Source organism: Physeter macrocephalus, chromosome 11 (assembly GCF_002837175.3).
Source record: "Physeter macrocephalus isolate SW-GA chromosome 11, ASM283717v5, whole genome shotgun sequence".
Classification (NCBI taxonomy): domain Eukaryota; kingdom Metazoa; phylum Chordata; class Mammalia; order Artiodactyla; family Physeteridae; genus Physeter; species Physeter macrocephalus.
Window position 1 is genome coordinate 155,947,339 of NC_041224.1, and position 12,297 is coordinate 155,959,635.

At 39.8% G+C, this 12,297-nt stretch overlaps 1 protein-coding gene across 8 annotated transcripts in view; it reads left to right on the plus strand.

The window, feature by feature from the left end:
* TTLL5 (tubulin tyrosine ligase like 5) overlaps positions 1-12,297 on the plus strand; it is a 332,702-nt gene that overhangs the window by 303,062 nt on the left and 17,343 nt on the right. For 6 of the 8 annotated variants that reach the window (XM_055088626.1, XM_055088627.1, XM_055088628.1 and 3 more), the window contains one exon: positions 5,226-5,390. The exons of the other annotated variants lie outside the window; for them this stretch is intronic. In XM_055088626.1, coding sequence (XP_054944601.1) covers positions 5,226-5,365 — 140 coding nt within the window. In that variant the 3' untranslated portion in view covers positions 5,366-5,390. The remainder of the gene's footprint in view (positions 1-5,225; positions 5,391-12,297) is intronic. 8 annotated transcript variants of the gene reach the window in all.

Genomic DNA, 12,297 nt, shown 5'->3' on the forward strand with positions numbered 1-12,297 from the left:
TGTGTGTGTGTGTGTGTGTGTGTGTGTGTGTGTGTGTATTATATGCTGTATTTCTGCTTTGCTGTGTCATCCCCTGGTCAAGGCATTATAGTTTATTTAAAAATTTGTCTTATCTCTTTCACTAACCTTGAGTTTTATGGCCAAAAGGAGAAAAAAAAGTGAGCCACTTTTCAGCCTATGTGTACTTTTTTCTCGGAGCCCTAGACTTAAACTAATTCTAATTTCTCTCTCTCCCCATATTGATGAATTTATCAGTATCCTAAGATGCTCATTACATTTACAAAAGAATGCTTCCTGGTGGCATGTGGATGGAGAAATCCAGCTGGGTTTGGGGGGGTAAAAGCTCTTGTTGGCCCTTAGCCTGCCATAACTGTCCTGCCTGCCTCTCTAACCACCACCCTCATGCTCCTGGTGCCTGCAGAGCATAAGAAAAGCTTCTTCTCCCCTACTGGACTCTCCCCTCATTGCTATAGGAGGGGAGTAGCAGGAAATGGAATCTGCCCTGGTCATGGGATTTTTTTGAAAGAAACAAAGCATGATCTGATGAAGAGCAGGTTAATCCTGCTATTTCATTTCCCTTTCAGAAAGGGTGGGGGCAGGATTGTGATATGAAGTATTTGGTTTCACATCTGTTCCAGGAATTATCCTCGGCATAAATCCACTTTTCTTTCAAGCATCCTGAAGCATCCCAGGGAGCTCCTCCTCCCAGGGCATGCTCCCTGCCCCCACGGTTTATTTCATGGCCACAGAGCAGCTGACAGACTCCCCGAGAAATCATCCTGTCATTGCTATAGGAGGAGTCTTGGAAGTCAGAATTTCTGTGGGTCAGTGATATCAATTTTGTGCTCTGCTCTCCCTGAAGGGTTTAGGGTAAAACCTAAACCCAGCAGTGTGGTATAATGGAAAGAGGACCCAATTTAAAAATCAAAGGAACTGGCTTTCATCTCCCCTTGGCTACTATTTGTGTGATCTTGGGCAAGTCACCAAACCTCTTCAGGCTCAAAGCCCTCATCTGTGAAATTAACATCTTGGCACTTTGAGAAATGAAGTTCAACTCAAAAATGCTACAAATCTGTAATCTGTTACATGTTATGTTTATCAACATCGGTTTAAAGTAACTTTTCAACTTTCAAATCTTATTCATGGGAAAATGAAAAATAATTTCATATGTGGCAAGGTGACTTCTAGTTTTAAAAACTGAACTTAAGAGCCAACCAAGGCAATTATTCAAACAAACACAGGCTTGTAACTAGAGTTTTGAAAAAGTTTTCTGCAACTTCTGTTTTTCTGTTTCCATCTTTGAGATGTTTAGCATTCTCATATGGCCTTTGAGTGTATGGTAGGAATTTTCTATGAATAATTATGTTCCACACACTATTAGGTGCACATAAGGAATAACAAACTAAGTGAAACACAAGATCCCCACCCTTAATTCAGAGAATAAACATATATACAGGGAAAAACAGAGTTTCAGATTTCAGAGTGAAGCAAAAGACAAATTCATATCTTGACAAACGTTAGTATACGCAGATGGTCCCCAGCTTACGATGGTTCAGCTTATAGTTTTTTGCCTTTATGATGGTGTGAAAGCAATATGCATTCAGTAGAAACCATACTCTGAATTTTGAATTGTGCTCCTTTCCTGGCCTAGTGATTTGCGTTACAATTCTCTCTCATGATGCTGGGCAGAGAACACAGCCCCCAGTCAGCCACGTGATCATGGGGGTCAACAAACAATACACTTCCAACCATTCTATACCCAGACAACCAGTCTGTTTTTTACTGTCAGTACAGTAGTCAACAAATTACATGAGGTATTCGACACTTTATTATAAAACAGGCTTTGTATTCGTTGATTTTGCCCAACTGCAGGCTAGCGTAAGTGTTCTGAGCACGTTTAAGGTAGGCTGGGCTAAGCTCTGATGTTCGGTAGATTAGGTGTATTAAGGCAGCAATGTAAGTAAAACACACAATTCAAGGAACACCTGGATCAAGGGTCAAATGGGAGATATATGGGGGGAGAAAATAGCATCCAGCAAAGGCAGTACTTTCAGTAACATGAAAAAGTAGTGACTTCACCTGGTATAAAATTATTCACCTGAGGCTAAAATTAAGTTCTGACCATAAGATCAACCATAGCTGGACAATACTAACATCTTTAAAAAGTATGGCTAATAATAAACCTTGTAAGGAATGAATAAGGATGGTTTACTTAATCACTCAGTTTGGAGAAAAATCCACATCTTTAAAGTGTTAACTTTTAATAATATTGAGTTTTTGGTAAGGTTAGCTTTCCTCTTTCTCACCTCTCTGAAAAATCCTTCTTAGTCACTTTTTTAAAGCTCTTCATCCTTTGCTTACTTGTGAATTTCCATTCTCTAGAATCCTGCCTTTGAGAAAGGTTTATTGCAGGGCCAAGCAAGGAGAATGGGTGGCTCATGCTCAAAACCCCTAACGGTTTGGGGGGAAAAGTTTTTATAGGCAAAATTTGGGGTGACAACTGCAGGGTCTGTGACTTTCTTCTTATTGGCTGGTGGTGAGGTATGAGGGTGGTGCTCCAGGAATCTTGTGCTCAGCCTGAAGTTACCATCCCCCACCTGGGTGAGGGCCCTAGTTCTTTCCAGTAGTTTCAACGGACCTCCATATTTGACAGTTCCAAACCTGTACCTCCAGCCAGGGCTGTCATGTATGGCTTCACAGATTGGTTGTGCACTGCACAATTCTGGAAATAACATATACATACAACAGGTACGTAGCAGCCCTTCTCTGCCCAAACTTCTCCCTGGAGCCACCTCTAGACATCTCTCCTGAATGTCTCACAGTCATGTCAAACCCAACACGTCCAAAACTGTGCTCATCACCCTCTCAGACACACTCCCCTTATGGTCCCTCCCTGTTCACCTTCAATAAAGTAAAGCCAGAAGCCTAAGAATCATTCTAGCTACTCCCCTCACCCCACATATCCCATTGGTTATCAATTATTATATTTTTCCCTTTAAACACTTCTCAGATCTTATGTCTAATCTCATTCATTTCCTCTGACTTAATTCAGACACATACCACTTTTTGTTTGAATTACTATAGTGTTTTCCATACAGATCTTTTTGCCCTCGGCCTCATTCTGGTTTTATCCTCCACACTGCTCTTAGTGGTCTTTTAGACACAGTTATAATTATGATACTTCCCCACTAAAAAGTTTTCAAAAGCTTTCCTTAAAGTGCAGATTCTTCAGTGGGTAACCAGAGCCCTTCATGGTCTACTCCCTTCTCTACCCACATTTTCCACTACTCCCCCAGCACGTACCTTTAAATTCCAGTCATTCTAAACTACTTGCTACACTACCTCACACTTCCGTGCCATTGCACAAGATGTTTCCTCTTTGTAGAAGTCCCACCTCCCCTTGGCTAACTCCGGCCGTGCTTCCATTTCCAGATCTTGTCGTCTCTTCCAAAGTCCTTCACCGACCACAGTACCCACTTCCCCCTCTTACCATCAACTCCTGTAATACCCTTTGCCTTCCTCTGTAACAGAATTTTCTAAAATATATTATTATATTTCACTTGTTGACCTCTACCACCGGGTTATAAACTCCCAGAAGGATTAGGAATTATGTCTTTCACCTCTATATAGCCAGTGCTTTTCATAGTGCTGGGCATTTAATAGGTATTCAGTAAGTGAATGTGGGATAAAAGATCAGTTTCGATTGCTGTTATAAGATTTAACATTCACTAAATAAGTCTCTGGACAACGTTAGATTAACTGTGCAGTGTTCACATCCTGTAAATTTTGGGTATTTTAATAACTATGTCTATGCGTCTTTCTGTTCCTTGGACTTCTGAGAGGAAGAGAAGAAACTTCATGAAACTTCATGCCATTTTTGTAATCAGCTTTTTCCTGGTGTTCAAGGGCTATGTTCTTTGATTCACCCAGAAACGCATGTGGGGAAAAGAAGAGGCATATAATAGAGTACCTATCTTTAATAAGCTTAAGATATTAAATCCACTACTTGTTGACTTTAAAAAGATAAGGAGATGTAAATACAAATCCTCCAGAATTGACTCAGTAGCAAACTACTAGGGTGTATGTGCCCATACCTTATGAAGTGATCATTTTCAGAATGTAGCTATTTGCTTATAATTACTTTTCATTCATCTATCACAGCCCCTAAAGGGGGAAAAAAATGTAAAATAAAGTATCAGTTAACTGTAATTTTTATTATTTTTTTAAAAATGTTTTTACCCATAACTTCAAGGAAGAAAGATGCAAATCGCAAACATATCAGGTGACATGGTACAATAGGAAAAAATCCTGGACTTGGATTCTATTACCATACTTGCCACTTAGTAACTGTGCAATCTTGAACAAGTTAGTTAACTTTTGCAGGCTCAGTATAGTCATCTGTAAAATGAAAACACATTGATTTAGAAGTATTTTTTTAATGCCTACTATGTGTCAGGTGCTTTGCTTGGCACCTGAATTAAAATACTGTAGCTGCTATGTCTTCTTCATGGAGTTGCTGTGAAAACTAGATGAGATATTGCATGTGAAAATGTTGTTGTTGTTGTTTTTCTATCAAGCAACACCTAGAACAGTTTCAGTCTTCAGTCATCAAAGACATAATTTGGGGCAGAAAAGTACACTTTGATTCATTTTCAGCAAGGTATGAAGCAAAGAAAAATTGGGCCTTAACCCCAATTAACAAAGAAGTTCAAGTAGCCTCAATGTTCTTTGCCCAAGCATTCCAGCTAAGACAGGTTTTTCTTTGTTGGTACATGAGGTTATTGGTTATATTTGTTATCTATTGCTGCATAACAAATTTTACCCCAAAATTATGGCTTCAAACAACAAACATTTATTATCTCACAATTTCTATGAGTCAGGCATTCTAGCTTAGCTGGGGACCTCTGGCTTAAGGGCTCTCATGAGGTTGTATCAGGCTGTGCTGTGAGCTGGGAGCTGTGATCTCATCTGAAGGCCCAAATGGGGGATCTGCTTCCAAGCTCGCTCACATGGTTATTGGCAGGCCTCTTTCCACTCACTCCTCTCCAAAGGGCCTCTGTATGAACTGAGATATGCCCCCTACCACAGGTTCATATGTGAAACGTTAACCACCCCCCAGTACTTCAGAATGTGACTAAATTTGGAGATAGGGCCTTTAAAGGGATGATTAAGTTAAAAGGAGACTGTTAGGGTGAGCCCTAATCCAGTCTGACTGGTGTCCTTAGAAGAAGAGGAAATTTGGACACGCAGAGAGGCGTCAGGGATTCACTCAGAGGAAAGACCCTGTGAGGACACAAGAAGAAGATGGGCAACTGCAAGCCAAGGAGAGGGGCCTCAGAAGGAACCAAACCTGCCTACACTTTGATCTTGGACTTCCAGCCTCCTGAACTGTGAGAAAATAAATTTCTGTTGTTTAAGCCAACCATTCTGTGGTATTTTCTTATGCAGCCTGGGCAAACTAATACAGCTGACTCACAATATGGCAGCTGGCCTCCCCTGAACAAGCAATACATGAGAGAATGAGAGAGCACCCAAGGCAGAAGCCACAGTCTTTGTACAATTTAACCTTGGAAGTGACATCCCATAACTTTTGCTGTATTCTCTTTGTAAGAGGAGAGTCAGTAAGCCTGGTCTATACTCGGGGTGGGGAGATTACATAAGGACATGAGTACCAGGAGGCAGGAATCACAGACCATCTTAAAGGCTGCCTACCACACTAGTTTTGTTTTTAATAAAGTAAAAATAAAAAATTAAGAGATGGACAAACTGGCAGTTTTTACATGGTAAAGTAGATTCAACTTCATCAAATACATGAGCACTCTGATATAATCTGTAGGCCATACTACTATTCTGTGAAGCTAAGGTTCGGATCTGGCAGATAGAAATTTTGGACATTTAGGACAAGTTTTTCTGGGAGTGAAAAATGGCATTTTATGGACTAGATTGAAGAGAAATGGTACAATGGATCCTTAAGTCTATGTCTAATACCGTGATTCTCAACCAGCGGTGTATACCAAGAGGGAAAAGAGGAGGGGAGTTACCATAAGTTTAAAAAAAGCATAGTCAAACAGTAGTATAATTACGTATGGAGAGTGATAAGAAATTTACAGCTTTCATAAAACAAACTGCAGAGAGTAAAATGGAACAAAATCTCCATCTGGCTGATGGAGCATAAGTCATAAAAGGTCGAGAAACTACTCTCATCATTCTTTTATTGTTAATAGACAAAAAGAGGGATACAGGACAGTAGCTTAGAAATGGGCATGCAATGAACCATAATACCCAGAGAGATGATACACTTTAGAAAATCCAGTGAAAAGTAATAAAAATGATAAGTGGGCCGTATGGATCAGTTTAGAAGATAAATGTAAAGTAACAGACATATTCAGGAGCCTTTCGAGAACTAATAGGAAGATCTTTACAAGAGAAGGATAGATGATAGTTAAACTCAAGCATTAGTTCAAAGGATCCAGAGGACATCTGCTTTGTGGTGATAGTGAGTTGACATCTGATTCCTCAGAAAGTACACTGAGTTTCCAATAGCTTTAGCCTCTAAATTTAGTAGCGTTGTCAGCTTGATTGTCTCATGTTTGTCTAACCGTCAGAGTCTATGTGGCAAAGCTGTCATTATTCCCACCTATGGTCAAACTTCTTTTCACCTACAGCCCTCTTTTTGGTCTCTGAAATGATGCTTACGTGAGGTTAAACTCTCCCTTTACCTTTCAGAGCACTCTAAGAGCTATCACTTGTAATAACATCTCCAAATATTAAGCTCCAATAATTTGGCTCCTGCTTTGCTGGAACTCCCCCTTGGGTGGCCCTTTGTTTTAAGAGAGGAAGAAGCTGTTTCCTGTTATCTCCTGGTTGCACGATAACAAGATGACAGACGGGTTCTAGGGTCCATTTCAGTTTTCCTTACAAAAAGGTGTGGGATTAGCGGGTGAGACATGGGAGGATCTCACAAGATGACCCACGCTAAAAAGGTGTCTTGCAATTTGAATAATATTTTTATGGATTACCTAAAGAGTTCTCCTGAAGTAAATGTTTATGTTGGTATGGAACAATTTTTGAAATATATTGTCAAGTGAAAGATTTTTTTTTAATTCCACTGTAGATTATGCTCCCATCTGTGTAAAAAGGGGAGAAGGAATATATGTTTATCGTATGTTTGCTTGTATGTGCAAAGACTATTCTGAGACGGATACAGATACACACAGCAGTAACATAACAAAGAGTCTAGGGTAGAAGAGACACTTTTGACTCTACACCCGTCTGTATTGTTTGATTTTTTTTTTTTAATTTGTGCAGAGATTACTTTTTTTTTTGGTTGCGCCAGGTCTTAGTTGCTGCAGGCGGATTCCTTAGTTGCGGCTTGCTGGCTCCTTAGTGGTGGCATGCGAACTCATAGTTATGGCATGCATGTGGGATCTAGTTCCCTGGCCAGGGATGGAACCCGGGCCCACTGCATTGGGAGCCTAGAGTCTTAACCACTGTGCCACCAGGGAAGTCCCCCAGATTACTTTTTAAAAATACAAATAGGAACAGTTTTTTAACTGTTGTCAGATCTTTCTTTCTCTCCATCCCTCTCTGCCTCTTCTTTCTCTCCATCTTTTTTCATCTCTCTTCATTTCCCTTCACAGCTTCATTAAACTCCCTCTTTCTTCTTTACATGGTTTCTTCCATGTAGCAAGGTGAGATGGAGGGTAATTTGAGCAGCAGTTCCAGCCTTATTCTTTGCAGTTTAATGACCACAGGGTAAAGAGGACTCTTCTATGTTAGTATATATACATCCTAAGGAAGGGCTGTGATTGGCTTGGCTTGGATGACATCACCACCTCTTAAGGCAATTGCTGCAGGTAAAGGGGTGGGGACTTTGGCCAATTCTGGGTCCTCTGCCAGCTTTTGTGATGGAAAGGGTATAGGAGGAACATCTGTAGTCTGGCCGTAATCACCTGATTGGAATAAAGGAGGTAGGGTTATAGTTTTCCCAGAGGAAGTGAAAAGAGCTAAAACCATAAGCAGATGGGAGGGGATGCTAGGCAGACAAAAACAATAGGTTTCCCCCTGCTTTCCACCCTTCCTAGCATCTATACAGATATAGGGTTACATAAGACAGTGTATGCAGTAAACATCAATACTTCATATAGTGCCTGAAGCAGAATAAGAGATAGATCAATATATATTATTATTCAATATCTCCTTTTTAATTGTGACAAAATACACATAACACAAAATTTACCATTTTAACCATTTTTAAGTGTACAGTTCAGTGGATTAAGGACATTCACATCATTGTACAACCATCGCCACCATCCATCTTTAGAACTTTTTTTTAACCTTGAAACTCTGTACCCATTGAACACTAACTCCCTGTTTCCCCTCCCCCACTCCCTGGCAACCACCATTCTGCTTTCTGTCTCTATGAATTTGTCTACTCTAGAGACTGCACGTAAGTGGAATCATACAGTATTTGTCATTTTGTGACTGGCTTGTTTAACTCAGCATAATGTCCTCAAGTATCTTTTGGGTTGTAGCATGTTTCAGAATTCCTTCCTTTTTAAAGGCTGAATAATATTCCATTGTATGTGTATACCACATTTTGTTTATCCAGCCATCCATCGATGGATACTTGGGTTGCTTTCACCCTTCGGCTATGTGAATAATGCTGCTGTGAACACGGATGTACAAATATCTGCTCAAGACCCTGCTTTCAGTTCTTTTGGGTATATACCAAGACATAGAATTGCTGAATTACTTACATCAGGAAATGGCTATCATAATATGTTTAGGGAATATTTATCATCTCATATAGATACAAAATTAAAGAAATATTTTTTAAAAATTCTTTGTGATGAGAACTCTTAGGATTTACTCTCTTAACGTCTTTCATATGTAACACACATCAGTGGTCATTGTATTATCAAGTTGTACGTTACATCCCTAGTACTTATGTATCTTGTAACTGGAAGTGTGTACCTTTTGACCACCTTCATCTAATTCCCCCTCCCTGCCTCTGGTAACCACAAACCTGATCTCTTTTTCTATGAATTTGTTTGTTCCTGTTACACGAAATAGTGATTTGGTATTTCTTTACATTTCAAAATGACCACCATGATAAGTGTAGTTATGTCACCATACAAAGGTATTACGTGGTTATTTACTTTATTCCCCACACTGTACATAGCCATATATATATATGAATGATTAAGTTGCTGGTCTCTTAAGTTCAAACACATTTTAACAACTCTGCATTTTTACTGCCCCTCCCCTCACATTTACTGTTTTTTACATCATATTATACGTCTTTTTGTTTTGTGTATCCCTTAACAACTTATTGTGGCTATAGATGTTTTTACTATATACTTTTGTCTTTTAACCTTCCTACTAGCTTTATACATGGCTGATTTACTACCTTTACTGTATATTTGTCTTTACCAATGAGATTTTTCCTTTCAAAATTTTTATGTTTCTAGTAGTGGCCTTTTTTTTTTTCCCTTAGATAAGTCCCTTTAACATTTCTTTTTTTTTTTTTTTTTTTTTTTTGTGGCATGCGGGCTTCCCTCTGCCGCGGCCTCTCCCGTTGCTGAGCACAGGCTCCGGACGCGCAGGCTCAGCGGCCATGGCTCACGGGCCCAGCCGCTCCGCGGCATGTGGGATCCTCCCAGACCGGGGCGCGAACCCGGTTCCCCTGCATCGGCAGGCGGACGCGCAACCACTGCGCCACCAGGGAAGCCCTAACGTTTCTTACAAAGCTGGCTTGGTGGTGCTGAACTCTTTGGTGGTGCTTGCTTGTAAAACTTCTGATCTCTCTGTCATATCTAAATGAAAGCCTTGCCAGGTAGAGTATTCTTGGTTGTAGGTATATCATGCCACTCCCTTCTGGCCTGCAAAGTTTCTGCTGAAAAGTCAGCTGATAGTGTTATGGGAGTTCCTTTGTATGTAACTTGTTGCTTTTCCCTGGCTGCTTTTAACATTCTCTATATTTAATTTTTGCCATTTTAATTACAGTGTGTCTTGGTGTGATCTCCTTTGGGTTGATCCTGTTTGGGAGTCTCTGTGCTTCCTGGATAGTATTTTAGAAGTCAAATTTGAGATGATGGCTGAACATTAAATTCAGAAAAGTCTTCTCAAAAGCCAGGGAGAAGTCAGAGCTGGATATAGAGTTTAGCAATCGTCCTTGTATAGCTACCTGTTAAAACTGACAGTGGATAAATTCTCTGAAGGAAAGGATGTAAGAAAGAGCAACAAAGTGCAAAAGGGAAAAGGAGCTGGTGGAGGAGTCCAAGGAACCAGCCCTGAGAGGAGACACCTGGGTATTTCAGAATCTCAGAGGACCACATAGGAGAGATCAAGAGGGTGGGAATGATTGAGGAACTTAGATGCTAAGATAGATGATAATTAGTTGCCTGTGAATAAGATTTTGTTAAATGTAGTCATTTTCATACGAATACTGCCCTGTAGATTCCTTTACAATTTTCAGAATGTTTTCATGTGAATTGTCTTCCAACAATCCAGTGGAATATGCAAGTTATTATTCCTATACGAGAAAGAAAAGGAAGCTCAGAGAGACTGTGATTTTCCCAAGGTTTCTCCTGGCACCTCTCACTTTCCCCAGATGATCAGTCTTGGGGAAGCTGAAGGCACTAGTTCAGAGATGCCTGAGTCTGAGGAGGCGCGAGGGGCTGGTTGTTCCCCTCTGGTGCCCGGGCAGCTTGTCATCCCAGCACATGTGCTCTCGTTCAGTGCCTCCTGGGAACAGTATCTACTGGTCTCTCTCAGCTTCCTGTGAACTGCTAAGGAATTTGATTGTCTAGACTCTAGAGCAGTGGGTCATGACCTACGAGTGGGTCATCAAATCAATTTAGTGGGTCACAGCCAGGCTCACGAGAGACCGTGGTGCATGCCTCTTCTCAACCCTGCCTTCAATAACTTCACATTGCTTACTTGAACTCGGCTGTAGTGGAAATCAGCCAACAAGACAAAGTAAGGGCTTTTGTTTGCTTATTTTACCACAGAGAGCCAGTTGTTAAACAATTACTAGCATACCACTGGTCATAACCGTCAATCCTTCCTCCCTCCCCCCACAATGGAACAGAATGGAATAGAAAGGAAAATACCAGGGTCCATCTAGAATAAAAGTAAGAATTGTTCTGTGAGACTTTAAGTCATAAAGCTATTTATTTGTGTGTTCATATGAGATGTATCTTTTTACTATGCATTGCAGTAAAAAAAAAAAAAAAAAAAAGAAAGAAAGAAAGTTTGAAAGTCACCGGTTTAGGGTCCCTTCATTTACTTTCCTCAGGTAGTTGAACGTCTGCTGTTCTCCTGATCCTTAGGCAAAGAACTGGTATCCAGCGCCCTTTTTGAATTAATGATGCATCTACTGTAGGAGGAATGAGACTGAATTTTTATCAGGCTAAAAATAATTGTTCTAGAATAGGAAAGGTCCCTCTGTACATCAGTTCTTTTGAACTCAAAGCTATGTAAAAATTTGTTCTTAAACCTCACCAAAGATCTTCTACAGTGAGCATGAATTTATCCTATAGTCAGAAAACAGTAATCATTATTAAATTCCAAAGATTAGAAGGCTGGTGAATAGAAGAAATCAGATTAAAGTTCATAGTATTGTGTTATTCTATCCCTCTTCATTTCTAGAACTCTCTATAAAGAAATTAAATCTTTTTAAATTTTTTAATTGTTACTGTATTTTTTATTAATTTTATTGAAGTGTAGTGATGTACAATGTTCTGTTAATTTCTTCTGTACAACAAAGTGATTCAGTTATATATATTCCTTTTCATATTCTTTTCCATTATGGTTTATCACAGGATATTGAATATAGTTCCCTGTGCTCTACAGTAGAACCTTGTTGTTTATCCATCCTATATATACTAGTTGGCATCTACTAATCCCAAAATCCCAATCCTTTCCCCCTCAACTCCCCCCTCCCCCTTGGCAACCACAAGTCTGTTCTCTTATGTTTGTGAGTCTATTTCTGTTCTGTAGATGTGTTCATTTGTGTCATAGATTAGATTCCACATATAAGCGATATCATATGGTATTTGTCTTTCTCTTTCTGACTTACTTCGCTTAGTGTGATAATCTCTAGGTCCATCCATGTTGTTGCAGATGACATTATTGCATTCTTTTTTATGGCTGAGTAGTATTCCGTTATATATATGTACCACATCTTCGTTATTCATTCCTTTGTTGATGGACATTTAGGTTGTTTCCATGTCCTGGCTATTGTAAATAGTGCTGCAATGAACATTGGGGTGCATGTATCTCTTTGAATTA